Genomic DNA, 17,521 nt, shown 5'->3' with positions numbered 1-17,521 from the left:
ATAGTATCGTTCCTAACTAAAAAAACAAAATTTTCCTATAAAATTATGAATATTTATGACAAACGAAATAACTAATTTTCGGCTGGAAACGACTATTTTTTTAAACAAAATATAGGAATTTTCAAACAAATTTTTGAATTTTTAACCAAAAAATATCAATTTTCAACCAAAAATGGAATGGCTTAATTTTAAGTTAAACAAAAATGAATTTGAAACAAATTATTTAAATTTCAAATAAAAAATTCAATTTTTACTCGAGAAGAATAATTATCTACAAAAAAAAAGAAGAATTTTACACTAAAGCTGATGAATTTTAAACGGAGATGAGTCTTCAACCAAACAAGAAATTAATTTTTTCAGTTATAAAAATTTTCAACTAAAAAAAAGAACTTCTAATTTTAAAAAAAGGACTTTTCCATCACTAATATTAATTTTCTAAAAAAAAATACGAATTTTTAATCAAATAATGCGTATTTTAACAAAAAATAGAACAATTAAATTTCCAGTGAACCAATAATACTTTTTTAACGAAACAAAATGAATTTGCATCATAAACTGTTGTTGTTATTTTTTTTTTTAATTGCGCGGAATTGACCAGGAATTTTGTTTATAAATAAAAATGGTCGCCTTTGAACGAAAAAAGAAAAGAAAACGAAAGGAATAATAATTTCGATAATTTGTACTTGATTGCAGAGTTTTCTTTATGCACAAATACAATTATAATCCGGACGGTGCGAATTCGATCAACTCGATGCTATATTTTGTGTCTGCGGTCGCCTCGCCGCTGGCTGGTTTAGTGGTTGATAAGACCGGAAAGAATGTCTTGTGGGTCTTTATCAGCATTGTTTTCACCATTTTCGCCCACAGCCTTCTCGCTTTCACATTTGTCAATCCGTACACTTGTATGATAATTCTCGGACTGGCATACTCGATGCTGGCCAGCAGTCTCTGGCCCCTCATTGCCCTCGTTATTCCCGAGCATCAACTCGGCACTGCCTACGGAATGTAAGTATAGTTAACTCAAAACAGGATGCTTTTTTTTATCCCGAAAAATCATATTTTTATTAAGAAAATTATCAATTTTCAACCAAATTGTTGAGTTTTCAACCAAAAAATTATCAATTTTCAACCAAATATTGAATAGATTATTTTTCAGTTGGAAAAAAAATGTGATTTTCAATAAAAAACAAAAATGAATTTGGAAGAAGTTATTTAATTTTCCAACAAAAGGATTAATTTTCTACAAAAAAAAAAGAAGAATTTTCAACTGAAACAGATAAATTTTTAACCAAAAACATGAGTTTTTTTACAGAAGAGATTAACTTTTAACGAAATAGTTTTAAATTTAACCAAACAAATAAATTTTAATCTGAGATATTCGAATCTTTAACCAAAGAGATGAATTTAAAAAATATAAGATTCATTTTCAAACCAAAAAAATTTTTTTAAAAATCAATTTTCAATCAAATTTTGGGCTTTTGTTACCAAAAATATCAATTTTCGTCGAAAAATGGAATAGTTTAATTTTCAATTCAACAAAAATATTTTTCAATAAAAACCAAAATGAATTTGGAAAAAATTATTTAAATTTTCAACAAAACGATACATTTCTGACCAAAAAGATTAATTTCTTACGAAAGAAAAAAAATTTCAACTAAAACAGATTAATTTTAAATCAAAAATATGAGTCTTTTTACAAAATAGTTTGAGTTTTAACCAAGTAATTTTATTTTTAACTAAACAAATGAATTTTAATCTGAAATATTCGAATCTTTAACCGAAGAGATGAATTTAAAAAATATAAGATTATTTTTCAAACCAAAAAACATTTTGCAACAAAATACATGAATTTTATATTAAAAAAGATCAATTTTCAATCAAATTTTGGAATTTTTTTTACCAAAAAATATCAACTTTCGTCAAAAAATGGAATAGTTTAATTTTCAATCGAACAAAAATAATTTTCAATAAAAACAAAAATGAATTTGGAAACAATTATTTAAATGTCCAACCAAACGATAAATTTCTAAGCAAAAAGATTAATGTCCTATGAAAAAAAATTCAACTAAAAAAGATCAATTTTAAACCAAAAACATGAGTTTTTTACAAAATAGTTTAACTTTTAACAAGAAATTTTTGTTTCACTAAACAAATGAATTTTAATCTGAAATATTCGAATCTTTAACCAAAGAAATGAATTTTAAAAATATAAGATTCATTTTCAAACCAAAAAATTTATTTAAAAAATCAATTTTATACCGAAAAAAAACATTTCGCAAGAAAATACATGAATTTTATATTAGAAAAGATCAATTTTCAATAAAATTTTGGAATTTTTTTACCAAAAAATATCAATTTTCTTCGAAAAATGGAATAGTTTGATTTTCAATCGAACGAAAATAATTTTCAATAAAAACAAATATGAATTTGGAAACAATTATTTAAATTTCCAACCAAACGATAAAGTTCTAACCAAAAAGTTTAATTTCCTATAAAAAAAAATTCAACTAAAAAAGATCAATTTTAAACCAAAAACATGAGTTTTTTTACAAAATAGTTTAACTTTTAACAAGTAATTTTTTTTTTCACTAAACAAATGAATTTTAATCTGAAATATTCGAATCTTTAACCAAAGAGATGAATTTAAAAAATATAAGATTCATTTTCAAACCAAAAAATTTCTTTAAAAAATCAATTTTATACAAAAAAAAAAAATTTTTTAACCAAATTCATGAATTTTCTACCGAGAAAGATCAATTTTCAATCACATTTTGGAATTTTTTTTACAAAAAAATATCAATTTTCGTCTAAAAATGGAAAAGTTAAATTTTCAATCGAAGAAAAGTAATTTTCAATAAAAACAAATAAGAATTCGAACCCATTAGTTAAATTCCTAACCAAAAAGATACATTTTTAAGTGAGAAGATTAATTTTCTGCACAAAAAAAAATTTTCAACGTAGTTTTCAACCACGTAACCACTGAAACAGATAAATTTTAAACCAAAAACAGGAATATTTCAGATTAAAATTCATTTCTTTAGTTAAAAATAAAATTATTATTTTTAACTAAAAAAATGAATTTTAATCTGAAATATTCGAATCTTTAATCAATGAAATGAATTTAAAAAATATAAGATTCATTTTCAAACCAAAAATTAAAAAAAAAATCAACTTTCTACCGAAAAATAATAATTTTTCAACAAAATACATGAAATTTCTACTCAGAAAGATCGATTTTTAACCACATTTTTGAACCTTTAACCAAAATATTTGAAGTTTTAACAAAAAATGGATTAGTTAAATTTTCAGTTGAAAAAAAATGTTTTTTAATAAAAATGAAAAAAAATTGGAACCCATTACTTAAATTCGTAACCAAAAAGATAAATTTCTAAGCAAGAAGATTCATTTTCTGCAAAAAAAAATTTTTTTAATTGAAATTGATAAATTTTAAACTAAAAACCTGAGTTTTTAACCAAATATATGAACTTGCTACTAAAAAAATCAATTTTGAACCAAATTGTAAAATTTTGAACCAGAAAATATCAATTTTGAACCAAAAATGGAATAATTAAGTTTTTAGTTAAAATAAAAAATTTTAATGAAAAAACAAAAATTGATTTGGAACAAATTATTCAAATTTAAACCAAAAACGAGTTTTTTTTACAAAATAGTTTAACTTTTAACTAAGTAATTTTATTTTTAACAAAAAAAAATGAATTTTAGTAATTTTCAATAAAAACAAAAATTAATTGAAACCCATTATTGAAATTCCTGATCAAAAAAATAAACTTTTAATTAAGAAGAAACATTTTCTGCAAAAAAAAAAGAATTTTTAAATTGAAATAGATCAATTTCAAACTAAAAACATGAGTTTTTAACCAAATATATGAACTTGCTACTGAAAAAAATAAATTTTGAACCAAATTGTTAGATTTTCAACCAAAAAATATCAATTTGGAACCAAAAATGGAATAATTAAGTTTTTAGTTGAACCAAAATGAATTTTTAACAAATTATTAAAATTTTCAAGCAAAAAGAGAAATTTTTAACCAAGAAAATTAATTTTCTACAAAAAAAAAAGAATTTTCAACTGAAACAGATGAATTTTAAACCCAAAATATGAGGTTTTTTTTTTACAAAATAGTTTAACTTTTAACCAAGGAGTTTTATTTTTAACTAAAAAGATTAATTTTTATGTAAAATGACAAGTATTTAAATTTTGAAACAAAAAGATGAATTAAAACAAAATTTAATTAATTTTCAAACGAAAACATTCATTTCTCGACAATTTCATAATTTTTCAAACTAATGGTTGAATGTTGAACCAAAAATCATCAATTTTCAACCAAAAATGGAATAGTTTATTTCCAGTTGAAAAAATATTTAAAATTTTCAAACAAAAAAAATTAATTTGGAACAAATTATTTAAATTTCCAATAAAAAGATAGAATTCTAACCAAGAAGATTAATTTTCTATAAAAAAATAGAAGAATTTTCAACTGAAACAGATGAATTTTAAACCAAAAACATGAGTTTTTAACAAAATAGTGCAACTTTTAACGAAATAGTTTTATTTTTAAATAAAAAAATGACTTTCTTATAAATGATGAATATTTCACTGAAATATTTGAATTTTTAAAACAAAAAATTAATAAAAGATTCATTTTCAACTAAAAAATATCGATTTTCAACCTCTTTCTTGGATTCTTAACCAAAAATATCAATTTTAAACCAAGAATGGAATAGTTCAATTTTCAGTTGAACAAAAATAATTTGAATGAAGTCAAAAATGAATTTAGAACAAAATATTTAAATTTCCAACCAAGCAGATTAATTTTCTGCCATACAAATTTCAACTGAAATGGATGAATTTTTATCTAAAATTATGAAAATTGATCTCGAATACTTGAATTATTAACGAAAGAGATGAAGTTAAAACAAAAAATATTAATCTTCAAACAAAAGGATTAATTTAAAAAACATCAATTTAATTTTTAAACAAAAAAAAACTGTTTCTTACCGAAAAAGACAACTTATCAACAAAATCAATTTTTAATGAAAAAATATCTATTCTCAACTAAAAATGGAATAGTTTAATTTTTACTTGAACAAAAATAATTTTCAATACAAAAATTAAAAAAAAAAATCAATTTGGAACAAAATATTTTAATTTTCAACCAAAAAGATAAATTTTCACTAAAGAAGATTAATTTTCTACAAAAAAAAGACGAATTTTCAACTGAAACACATTAATTTTAAACCAAAAATATGAATTTTTAACAAAAGAGTTTAACTTTCAACCATGTTTTTATATTTTTAACAAAAAAAATGAATTTTTCCTGAATATTGTCAAATAATTTTCCAGAGAAACGAAAAAAAATATTTATTAATTTTCAAACAAAAAAAAAAATTAATTTTCGACCGCAAAGAAACCATTTTTCAACAAGATAGATGAATTTTCAATCAATTAGATGATTTTTCTACTAAAAAGGGTCAATTCTCAGCAAAAAATGGAATAGTTAAATTTTTAGTTAAACAAAAATACTTTTCAGTGAAATAAATAAATTTGGAAAAAATTTTAAAATTTTCAACCAAGAAGATGAATTTTCAGCACCAAAAAATTTTCAACCGAAATGGTTGAGTTTTAATAAGCGAAAAGCAGGAATAAAAAAAAAGAATTTAATTTTTAACTAAAAAGATCAATTTTAATTCTAAAATTATGAATATTTTTTCAACAATGTACAAGAATTTCCAAGCATTTATTAGTATTTATGTCAAATACTTGAATTTTTAATCTAAGAGATGATTAAAAAAAATTAATCTTTAAACAAAAAATTATTTTCTACGGAAAAAGACCATTTTTTCAACAAAATCAATTTTTAACGAAAAATTATCTATTTTCAACCAAAAATGGATCAGTTTAATTTTTACTTGAACAAAAATAATTTTCAATAAAAACAATAATGAATTTGGAACTAATTATTTAAATTTCCATCCAGCAAAATCAATTTATTTATCAATTAATTTTCTACTGAAAAACACAATTTCTCAACAATATTAATGAATTTTCAACCAAATAGACAAAAAAATAAATTTCAAACGAAAAAATTAATTTTTTCAACAAAAGACGTAAATTTTCAACCAAATAGATGAATTTTCTACTCACAAAAAATCGATTTTTAACCACATTGTTGAACTTGTAACCAAAAAATATCAATTTTCAACCAAAAATGGAACAGTTTAATATTCAGTTGAACAAATATAATTTTTAATAAAAACAAAAATGAAGTTGGAACAAATTATTTAAATTTCCAACCAAAAAGATAAATTTTTAACGAAGAAGGTTAATTTTCTACAAAGAGAGAAAGAACTAAAAAACTAAAAAAAGATGAATTTTTGTTGATTATTGATAAAATAATTTTTCGGAGAAACGAGAAAAAATATAAAATAAATATAAACTCATTAATTTTCGGTCGAAAAAAAAAAATTTTCGACCGAAAAGAAACCATTTTTCAACAAAATAGATAAATTTTCAACCAATTAGATGATTTTTCTACTAAAAAGGGTCAATTCTCAGCAAAAAAAATTCTCAGTGAAAAAATAAATCAATTTGAAACAAAATATTAAAATTTTCAACCAAGAAGATGAATTTTCGGCACAAAAAAAATTTCAACCAAAATAGTTGAGTTTTAAGCGAAAAACAGGAATTAAAAAAAAAAGAGTTTAATTTTTAATTAAAAATTTTAAGCCAAAAATATGAATTTTTAACAAAAGAGTTTAACTTTTAACCAAGCAGTTTTATTTTTAACAAAAATAAAAATTAATTTGCATCTAAAATGATGAATATTTCACTAAAGTATTTGAATTTTAAAACAAAAAAATTAATTTTCTACTGAAAAGCACAATATCTCCACAATATTCATGAATTTTTAATCAAATAAATAAATTTTATACTAAAAAATAGATCGATTTTCAACCAAATTGTTGAACTTTTTACCAAAAAATATCAATTTTTAACCAAAGGTGAAATAGTTATATATTCAGTTAAACAAAAATTATTTTCAGTTAAGTTAAAAATGAAGGTGGAATAAATTATTGAAATTTCCAACCTAAAAGATATAGTTTTAACTAAGAAGATTAATTTTCTACAAAAAAAAAAGAATGTTTAATTTTAATAGATGAATTTTAATCTAAAAACATGATTTTTTTCGCAAAGTTGTTTAACTTGTAACCTAGGAGTATTATTTTTAATTTATCAAATGAATTTTGATCTAAAATGATGAATATTTAACTCAAATATTTGATATTTAATACAAAAAAAATCAATTTTTTCAGCAAAAAACGTAAATTTTTAATCGAATAGATGAAGTTTCTTCTCAGAAAGATCGATTTTCAACCAAAAATGGAACAGCTTAATTTTCAGTTGAACAAATATAATTTTTAATAAAAACAAAAATTAAGTTGGAACAAATGGTTTAAATTTCCAACTAAAAAGATAAATTTTTAACTAATAAGATTAATTTTCTACAGAAAAAAATAGAATTTTCTAGTGAAAAAGATGAATTTTAAACTAAAAACATGATTTTTTGAACAAAATAGTTTAAATTTTAACCAAGGAATTTTATTTTTAGCTAAAAAAATAATTTTTTTCTAAAATGATGAATATTTAACTGCCGAAATAAATAATTAAAAAAAAATACATGAATTTTCTACTAAGCAAGATAAAATTTCAACCAAATTTTTGATTTTTTTAGAAAAAATATCAATTTTGAACCAAAAATGGAATAGATAAATTTTCAAAAATAATTTTAAAGCAAGACAAGAATGATTACAAAAAAAATTCATCTGATGTTATGAATATTTATGCCAAATACTTGAATTTTTAAACCAAGCGATAAATTAAAAATATAAGACGAGTCTGAAAAAAAAAATAAAAAATAAGATTAAATTTCCAACGAAAAAAATAATTTTTTCAACTAAATACAGGGGGTTTTAATAAAAATGATCAATTTTTTACCTAAAAAATCAGTTTTCGATCAGATTGTTGAATTTTTGACCCAGAAGATGAATTTTCTAACGAACAAAGAAAAAGAAATGTTCACCTGAAATAGATTATTTTTAAACCAGAAGCATAAATTTTTAACAAAAGACTTAAACTTTTAACCAAGTTGTTTTATTTTAAACTAAAAAAATGAATTTTCTTTTAAAATAACGAATTTTTTAATTAATTATTTGAATTTTTTTACCAAAGAGATAAATTTAAAAAATATAAGATCCATTTTCAACCAAAGAAAATATTTCTTTCTTAAATAAGGTTAATTTTGTACCGAAAAAGATCATTTTCAACGAAATACATGGAATTCTCAATCAAATTGTTGAATTTTTAACCACAAAACATCAATTTTCAACAAACAATGGAATAATTAAATTTTCAGTAAAAAAAGAAAAATAATTTTCATATTTCAATTTGAAGAAAAAACGATTTTTTAACCAAAAAGAAGAATTTTCTTTCAAGAACAAGAATTTTCTGACGTCAAAAATAAATTAAAACTTAAGTACAACAAAAATAATTTTAATGAAAACTTAAGTGAATTTGGAACAAAATATTTAAATTTCCAACCGAAAAGACAAATTTTCAAACTAGAAAATTAAAATTTCTACAAAAAGAAAAAGGAAATATTTTTCTACAAAAATAAAAAATAAACGAATTTTCAATAAGGCAGTAACATTTTGAATCAGAGATGAATGAAAAATAAAAAAAAAATTAGTTAAAATTATAACTATATATATGAATTTACAAAAAAAAAAAAAATGAAACATGAAAATCAACTAAAAATGGTTAATTTCCAAACAAATAGTTGAATTTTTAACTAAAGAAGATCACTTTTCAACCAGAAATGGAATATTTAAATTTTCAGTGCAAAAAATTAATTTTCCGACAAAAAAAAAAGAAAAAAAATTTTCAACCAAAGTGATTAATTTAAAACTAAACCAATGAGCTTTTATTTGAAATAGATAAATTTTAAAACAAAAACATTAATTTTTAACAAAGCAATTTCAATTTTAATAAATCAGTTTTATTTGTAACTAAAATGGTAAACCATAGATAGATTCCTTTAAAAAAAATGGTCTTTTACCGAAAAATGATTTTTCAACAAAAAAAAATTAATTATTAAGCATAAAGATTAACCTTCAAATGAAACGAATTTTCAATTTATGTAAATGATAATTAAACTATTTGGTTTAAAATTAACTTTTTTGTTGAAAATTTTCAATTTTTGGTTGAAACTGAATTTTTTGGCAAAAAATCATATTTTCGGGTGAAAAATTTAACTGTTTCGAAGAAAATTGATCTTTTTGTTTTAAAAGATCAACCTTTTTCGTTGAAAATTTATATTTTCGTTATATTAATTAATTAGTATTAATAATTCTGTTAATCTGAAATTCAACTATTTTGTGGAAACTTCAACTATTTAACAGAAAATTCACTTTTTTGATGAAAATTCATATTTTTGGGATGAAAATCAAATAGTCTTAAAAAAAATTAATCTTTTTTTTTGGTTGAAAAATCAGCTGTTTTGTAGAAAAATCGTCTTTTTGGATTGGAAATTAGAAACCACTTACATTTAAAAACACGCGAAAAAATTATAATTGGCGCCAAATCTGGCAAACCTGGAAATCCTGGAATTGTCAGGTGTTTTTTTTTAAAGTAGCTGAATTTTTTCAAAAGCATGTTTAATTTTTCTCAAACATTTTTTAACCGAAAATTTAAGTATTTAAAAAATCACTTCCGCTTATAAAAATTTCATTTTTTTTCATAAAAATGCAGATTTTAAATCTTTCAATATAAATTAATTAATTATAATAATTTTTAAACTCAAAAATCGAGAAAAAACGTCGAAAATATGATTTTTTCACAAAAAAGTTTTTTTAGTTTTTTAGTTGAACCATAAATTGCTACATTTTTTGTTGAGAATTCATCTTTTTTGGAATAAAACTTTAATTACTTGGTCTGAAGTTAAACACTTTTGTTAAAAAATAATTTTTTTGAAAATTCATCTCTTGATTTGAAAAATTAGCTATTTTGTTTACAATTCGTTTTTTCTTTAGCTGAAAATTATTATTTTTTGTACTGAAAATTTGATACTTTCAATTGAAACTTTAAATATTTTGTTAAATGTATGCTTTGTTTTTGAAAATTAATATTTTTAACCGAAAATGGTTTAGTAGAATATTCATTTTTCTTAACTGAAAATTTAATTTCTATTTTTGGTTGTAAATCAATATTTTTTATAGTAAAATTCATGTTTTTACTTGAATAATGAACTATTTTGGTGAAAATTTGTTTTTTACTTTGGCTGAAATTTAATTCTTTTGCTGAAAATTTAAAGATTCCGATTGAAGATTTAATTACTCTGTCGAAAAAAATTTGTTTGTTAAAAATTCATTTCTTTAACAGAAAATGTGACTGTTTTTAGTTGATAATCAATCTTTTTCGTTTAAAATTCCGCTGTTTGAATCATTTGTTTTAAACTTGAAAATTGTATTTCCATTTTTTGTTGTAAATTGATCTTTTTCAGACGAATTTTCAAAGATTTCATTAAAAATTCATGTATTTTGTTGAAAAATCAGGTAATTTTTTTTCAGGATTCATTTTTTACTTTTTCTTGATTTTAGTGCACAAGCAGTTCAGAATTTGGGATTGGCAGTTGTTTCCATCCTGGCTGGTCTCATAGTTGAAAAAGGCGGATATTTCATGTTGGAATTGTTCTTCCTCGCATGGCTCTGGAGTAAGTATTTTCATTTACCTTTTCATTTTTTGTTCCAGTTATATATTTTTCTTTAAAATTTTACTATTTTGTTAAATTATTTTTCGTTTTGATTTAAAAATTACCATTTTTTGTTATAAAAATGATCAATTTAATGGAAAATTAATTTTTTCATTGAAAATTGGTTTCTTTTCATTAAATTCAACTGTTTTTTTTTTTTAAATTTAAAATCAAAATATCATTTGGTTGAAATATTAAATATTACAGTTTTTATTGAAATTTGTATATTTTAAATTTTTATTTTTTTTTGTTAAAATTGTAATGGTTTGGTTGAAAATGAATTTTCTTTTTGTAAATTTATCTCTTTTGGTAGAAATTTAATTTTTTTAATGCTTCTTTTCGGTAAAAAATTAATCTGTTTTTGTTGATGATTCAAGTATTTGGTTAATAATTATACTATTTAGTTGAAAATTAACTTTTATTTTATTGAAAATTTATCTGTTTTAGGTGAAAATTCAATTATTTCTTGAAAATTTAAATATTTTATTTTTGGTAGAAAATTGATCTTTTTAGTTGAAAATTTATGCATTTGATTAAAAATTATTATTTTTTTTTAGTTGAAAATTCAGTTGAAATATTCCATGTTATATTGAAAATTTAATTTTTTCGATATAAATGTAATCTTTTTCATTAAAATGTTCTGCTTAGTAGAAAATTTAACTTTTCTTTCTTACTTTTTTTTTTTTTTTTGAAAAAACTATTTAGTTAAAAATTCGATTTTTTTAATAAAGAAAAGTTACCATTTGGATTAAAAATTCCACTTTTTGGGCAAAAATTCATATTTTTTGTTGAAAATTTATCACTATGATTCAAAGGTAATTTCTTTGGCTAAAAATTCCTTTCTTTTTAGTTGAAAATTATTTCTTTTAGCTGCAACTGTTCCATTTTTACTTGAAAATTCATGTTTTTAGTTAAAAATGAATTAATTTTTCTGAAAAATCGTTCTTTAGTATGTTTTGGTTTGTAAATTTATGTTTTTTGGTAGAAAAAATTTATCTTTTGGGTTTAAAATTGAATTCTTTTGTTAAGAATTTTTTTTAATTGATTGTTTTAGCTGAAAAATTAATTCTGATGTTTTAGGTTAAAAAGAAATATTTTTAGGATGAAAAAAAACGACTGTTTTGTTAAAAATCAAGCACTGTTTAATATGTTTTCCATTACTTTTTCTTATTTTATGATTTAAATTTAAATGATAACTTTTTTAAATTAAAAAATTCGTGATAATTTCAGAAAAAATTTATAATTTTTTGATCAATTTTAGAATTTTTCAAAAAATTTTAATAAACAGTTTGTTTTTAAATGACTGAAAAAAATTAATTCTTCTGTCGAAAAATGACTGATTAATGCATTTGTTTATAATATTAGTCAAAATAATTTTAAGAATAAATTTTTGCATCATTATATTTTTTTAATTCAAATTTCTTGCTATTAAACTTTAAAAAACCTTAAATTATGGAAAATCGTAAAGAACATTCTTTCAACAAATAATTTGTTTGCAAAAACAATTTTTTTGTTTTTGGCGAGAAAACCGGGAACATCAAATAGAAAAAATTGACATTTTTTTCGTCTTATTTATTTGTTTATAAAAAAAATAATTAAAAATCAGGCTCGACAATTCTCTTTCTTAGAAATCCTTACGCCTTTTTTCAAATTTTTTCATAATTCATTATGTGTTTTTATTGCATAATTATTAGAATAAAAAAGTTTATAATTGTTCTAAATTATATAGAATCGTTTCTATACTTAATCGTTTCTATAATTAAAATAAAATAATTAATCATATATTATTTGTTTATTGTTAATTCAGGGTGGCAATTTTTAATCGAAGAAAAAACTCTTTTGAATTTTTAAATTAAAGCTGAAAAATTGTTGAATTCAAACGCTCAATAAATAAATAATTGTTAAACTTTTATAATTTGTAAAATATAAAGATTTCAAAAAATATATAAACCCGCTTCTATAAATTGAAGAATAAATCAACAAATTTATAGATTTTCAAAATTATATCTTTTTCAGCATTTATTAATTGTTCAATTGTTTTTAATACATCAAAAATATTTTTGAAATATTCTCTTAGAAATATTATTTAAATAAAAAATCATTTTCAAATTAAAAATGTTATTTTACACTGTTAAAAAATCTACACTTTGTTTTAAATTTTGTGGAATGTTCTGAAATTTGAAATAATTTTAAAAAGTCGAAGTCTTTTTTCAAATTATCCTTATTTTTTTCCAATTCTTTTTTAGATCCTGGAAAATTAAAAAAAAAAAGAATCACTTAAACTGTCATTAAACATTTTCACATGAATCTTTAAAAAAACTTTTTTTGAAATCTTCAAAAATCTATATTTTGTTTTGATAAATTTTTTAAATTTCTTAAGTTTAAAATTATGTCTGAATCTTCAAAACTTTTATATATCTCATAAACTTACCCTACTTTTTTTCTAAATAAACAATTGTTTAATTTTTATTTATACGAAAAAAATTAAAATTAAAAAATTTCACTCAAAAAAAGTTGTTCAAAAATTACAATTGAAGTTGTAATGCTTAAATTTTAAATTTAGCTCAAGAAAATTTGGATTGATTCATAATTGGCTATTTTATATAAACAGTCAAACCATGCTCAATATTACAAAAAAAAATGTCTTAATTATTTATAAAACTAATTTCTTTAATTATTTATAAGGCTAAAATAAAAATAAAATAAAAAGAAAATTTTAAGATAAAAATTTGGCGTGTCGCAATAAAGTGGCTTGGTGCCGCCAGGCCTTGAAAATGACTCCCCTGGCGGCGCCAGGTGCCGCCAAAATTCTGATCTGATCGAATTGAGCTGGAATTTGTTGAATTTCGTTCCAGTTTCGTTGATTACGTCGGTGGCGATTTGGGTTTCGGATTTAGCGACCACCGGAGGTTTTCTTAATATGACTCCGGGCCAGCGGGACAAATACCAGGAGCATCGGGGAGAAATCGACTTTGTCGAGAGGGAGAGATTGCTGGCCTCGGGATCGACCGGGGACCTGTCGGCGGATGACCTGCTGCAGCCACAATCCGATATACGTATGCGAAATCGATATTTAGCTCGGATCGGAGCTGCTGTATGTAGCTAGATTCATTCCCTGGTACAAATTTCCGAAAGAAAATTTCTCGCAACTTTTTGCTTTCGAAATTAAGAGCATGTGGTACTTCGAAAATTGTCGATTTTACCAGTTTTAGGTTCCCCCGGCTTCTTTTCTAGAATAATAAATATTATGTCTTAAAAATTTGGGACATGATAGCGAACATGCTAACGAACGTCCCCGCACACTTTTTTTGTGTTTTTTTTATCAAATTTTTTCGATATTGCTAACATGCGTGTATATTTCGAGGTTATGTGTGTTAAAATTCACCCGAGCGTTAATTCCAAACTACGCAATATTTTTGGACGAAAACTTTGGACTTAAAAATAAACATAGTAACTAATCTCCCAGAACTAACCCTTTTTGCAGGCAATCAAAAAAGTTTATTTCATATTTAATTTCCAGATTATCGGAAAGGCAGAGATGAAAAACGACGTAACCTCAAAATAGTGCATATGGATAAAATTTTTATTTAGCTCAATAATTTTTTTTGGTTATTATCCCTCAAATAAGAGTCCGGGGACGTCCGTTATGATATTTTATAGCATCTCCGAATTCAGTTTCTAAAAATTTTCATTTTTGTGGAAAAAAAGCCCCGGGAAACTGCAAGTATCACATGCCCTTAAGGGCATGTGACACAGCTAAATATCTATATTACCGACTTCACATTTTCAGTTCACTGAATGTTTTTTTGAACCTAAGAACTTTTTTTTGTAAGTAAAATATCGAGCTGAAACTTTGGGAAATGTATTAGAGTGAAATAAAGTACGTTTAGGTACTGCATTTTGGTAGAAACTTCACTGAAAATTATTTCATCTTTTTTCTGAACCTCAACATTTTTTTAACGTTCGAACTTTTTTTATACATAAAATAACGGTCTCAAACTTTGAGAAATGCAAGAGCCGAAAGAAAACTACGTTTAAGTACAAAGCTTAATAATAAAAGATGTAAAAAAATTTTCAACTATCAATTCCATCGGCATCAGCCGGTAACGTTGTACACGAAAATACGAACTCTCTAGAGCCTCGTCTAGTGGCCACCAGGTTTCCTATTTTAGTGTACAACGTTACCGGCTGATGCCATTGGAATTGATTGTTGAAATATATTTTTCTACATCTTTTATTATTAAGCTTTGTAGTTAAACGTAGTTTTCTTCCGACTTTTGCATTTCTCAAAGTTTGAGACCGATATTTTATGTATAAAAAAAGTTCGAACGTTCAAAAAATGTTGAGGTTCAGAAAAAGGATGAAATAATTTTTAGTGAAGTTTCTACCAAAATGCAGTACCGAAACGTACTTTATTGCACTCTAATACATTTCCTAAAGTTTCAGCTCGATATTTTATTTACAAAAAAAGTTCTTAGGTTCAAAAAAACATTCAGTGAACTGAAAAACTGTCGTCGGTAATATAGGTATTTAGCTGTGTCACATGCCCTTAACATATTTTTTCCGTTAAAAAGTCATCTTTTCAGTCGAAAATTCAAATGTTCGTTGGAAATTCATTTTTTTTTTTTTAAATAAATATTTATATATTTTTTCACGGAAATTACAACTGTTTTTGGTGTCATTTCAATATTTTTTCTCTAAAAATTCTACTATTTGCTTTAAAAATGTTAAATAATTATTTTGTTAAATTTTTTATCTTTTTTTTTTTGAAAATTCGATTCTTTGGTTCAAAATTCATCTTTGTAGGTTAAAAATTTAACAACTTAATTTAAAAATTAATTGTTTAAAAAAAAGTCATATTTTAGTTGAAAATTTAACTTTTTCGTTAAAAATTTGTCCTTTTTGATTGATTATTCATATTTCTTTGTTGAAAATTCAACTGTCTTGTAAAAAATTAAATTATTTTGTTAATTTTGTATACATTTTCTGTTTAAAAATTCGATTATTTCGTTCAAAATTCATCTTTCAAGGTTGAAAATTCATCAATTCGAAATAAACTTCATCAATTTTGTTTAAAATTTAATTCCTTCATTGAAAAATAAACTATTTTCTTAAAAATTCATATTTTCCTGTTGAAAATTCAACTGTCTTGTAAAAAATTCAATTACTTTGTTAATTTTTTAATCTTTTCTGTTTGAAAATTCGATTGTTTGGTTCAAAATTCATCTTCTAAGGTTGAAAATTCATCAATTCGGAATAAAATTCAACAATTTCATTTCAAATTTAATTCTTTTATTGAAAAATTAACTGTTTTCTTAAAAATTCATCTTTTTATTTGAAAATTCTACTGTTTTTTTGAAAATTCGGTCTTGTGAATAAATATTTATATTTTTTTCACTGAAAATACAACTGTTTTTGGTGGAATTTTAATCTTTTTTCTTTAAAAGTTCTACTATTTTCTTTAAAAAATTTTAATTACTTATTTGGTTTGAAACTCATAATTTTAGTACAGAATTTAACTGTTTCGTTAAAAATTCGTCCTTTTTGATTGATTATTCATGTCTTTAGATGAAATAGTCAATTATTTTATTCATTTTTTAATCTTTTCTGTTTGAAAATTCGATTATTTGCTTCAAAATTCATCTTTGTAGGTTAGAAATTCAACAATTTGTTTCAAAAATTAATTATTAAAAAAAGTCATATTTTAGTTGAAAATTTAACTGTTTCGTTAAAAATTTGTCCTTTTTGATAGATTATTCATATTTTTGTATTGAAAATTCAACTCTCTTGTAAAAAATTCAAATACTTTGTTAACTTATTAGTCTTTTCTTTTTGAAAATTCGATTATTTCGTTCGAAATTCAGCTTCCTAGGTTGAAAATTCATTTTATTTAAAATTTAATTCCTCCATTGAAAAATGAACTATTTTCTTAAAAAATCATATTTTTAGTTGAAAATTCAACTGATTTGTTGAAAATTCGGTCTTTTTAAATAAATATTTATATATTTTTCACTAAAAATACAACTGTTTTTGGTGGAATTTTAATATTTTTTAACTGTTTCGTTAAAAATTCGTCCTTTTTGATGGATTATTTATGTTTTTTGATGAAAAATTCAATTATTTTGTTCATTTTTAAATCTTTTTTTGTTTAAAATATCGATTATTTGGTTAAAAATTCAACAATTTGTTTTAAACATTGTAAAGTTGTTGAAAATTTAGTTTTTCCAGTAAAAATTGAACTGTTTTATAAAAAAAAATTTGTTTTTTCGGAGAAAATTTATTTGCTTCGTTAAAAACTCTTTCTTTTGTATTTAAAACTCATATTTTATGGTAGAAAAGTCATCTTTTTTGGTAAAAAATTTAACTGTCCTTTTTGATTAATTATTCATGTTTTTTATTGAAAATTCAACTGTCTTGTAAAAAGTTCAATTACTTTGTTAGTTTATTAATCTTTTCTGTTTAATAATTCTACTATTTGCTTAAAAATTTCAAATAATTTTTTTGGTATATAAAAAATTTTTTTTTGTTTAAAAATTCGATTCATCGGTTCAAAATTCATCTTTGTAGGTTAAAAATTGAACAATTTGTTTAAAAAATCAATTATTTGTTTAAAAAGTCATATTTTATTAGAAAATTTAACTGTTTCGTTAAAAATTTGTCCTTTTTGATTGCATATTCATATTTTTTTGTTG

At 22.1% G+C, this 17,521-nt stretch overlaps 1 protein-coding gene across 2 annotated transcripts in view; it reads left to right on the top strand.

Moving 5' to 3' along the window:
- Positions 1-17,521, top strand: part of LOC117167361 (major facilitator superfamily domain-containing protein 1-like) — a 46,700-nt gene that overhangs the window by 26,383 nt on the left and 2,796 nt on the right. The window contains exons 4-6 of one of the 2 annotated variants that reach the window (XM_033352236.1): positions 694-1,005; positions 10,678-10,790; positions 13,685-13,923. In XM_033352236.1, the coding sequence (XP_033208127.1) occupies positions 694-1,005; positions 10,678-10,790; positions 13,685-13,923 (664 nt within the window). The remainder of the gene's footprint in view (positions 1-693; positions 1,006-10,677; positions 10,791-13,684; positions 13,924-17,521) is intronic. The other variant, XM_033352237.1, reaches the window with a different exon arrangement.

This window comes from Belonocnema kinseyi, chromosome 2 (genome assembly GCF_010883055.1).
Source record: "Belonocnema kinseyi isolate 2016_QV_RU_SX_M_011 chromosome 2, B_treatae_v1, whole genome shotgun sequence".
Lineage (NCBI taxonomy): Eukaryota > Metazoa > Arthropoda > Insecta > Hymenoptera > Cynipidae > Belonocnema > Belonocnema kinseyi.
Note: the sequence above shows the minus strand (reverse complement) of the source record. Positions and strands in the feature narration are given on the sequence as shown.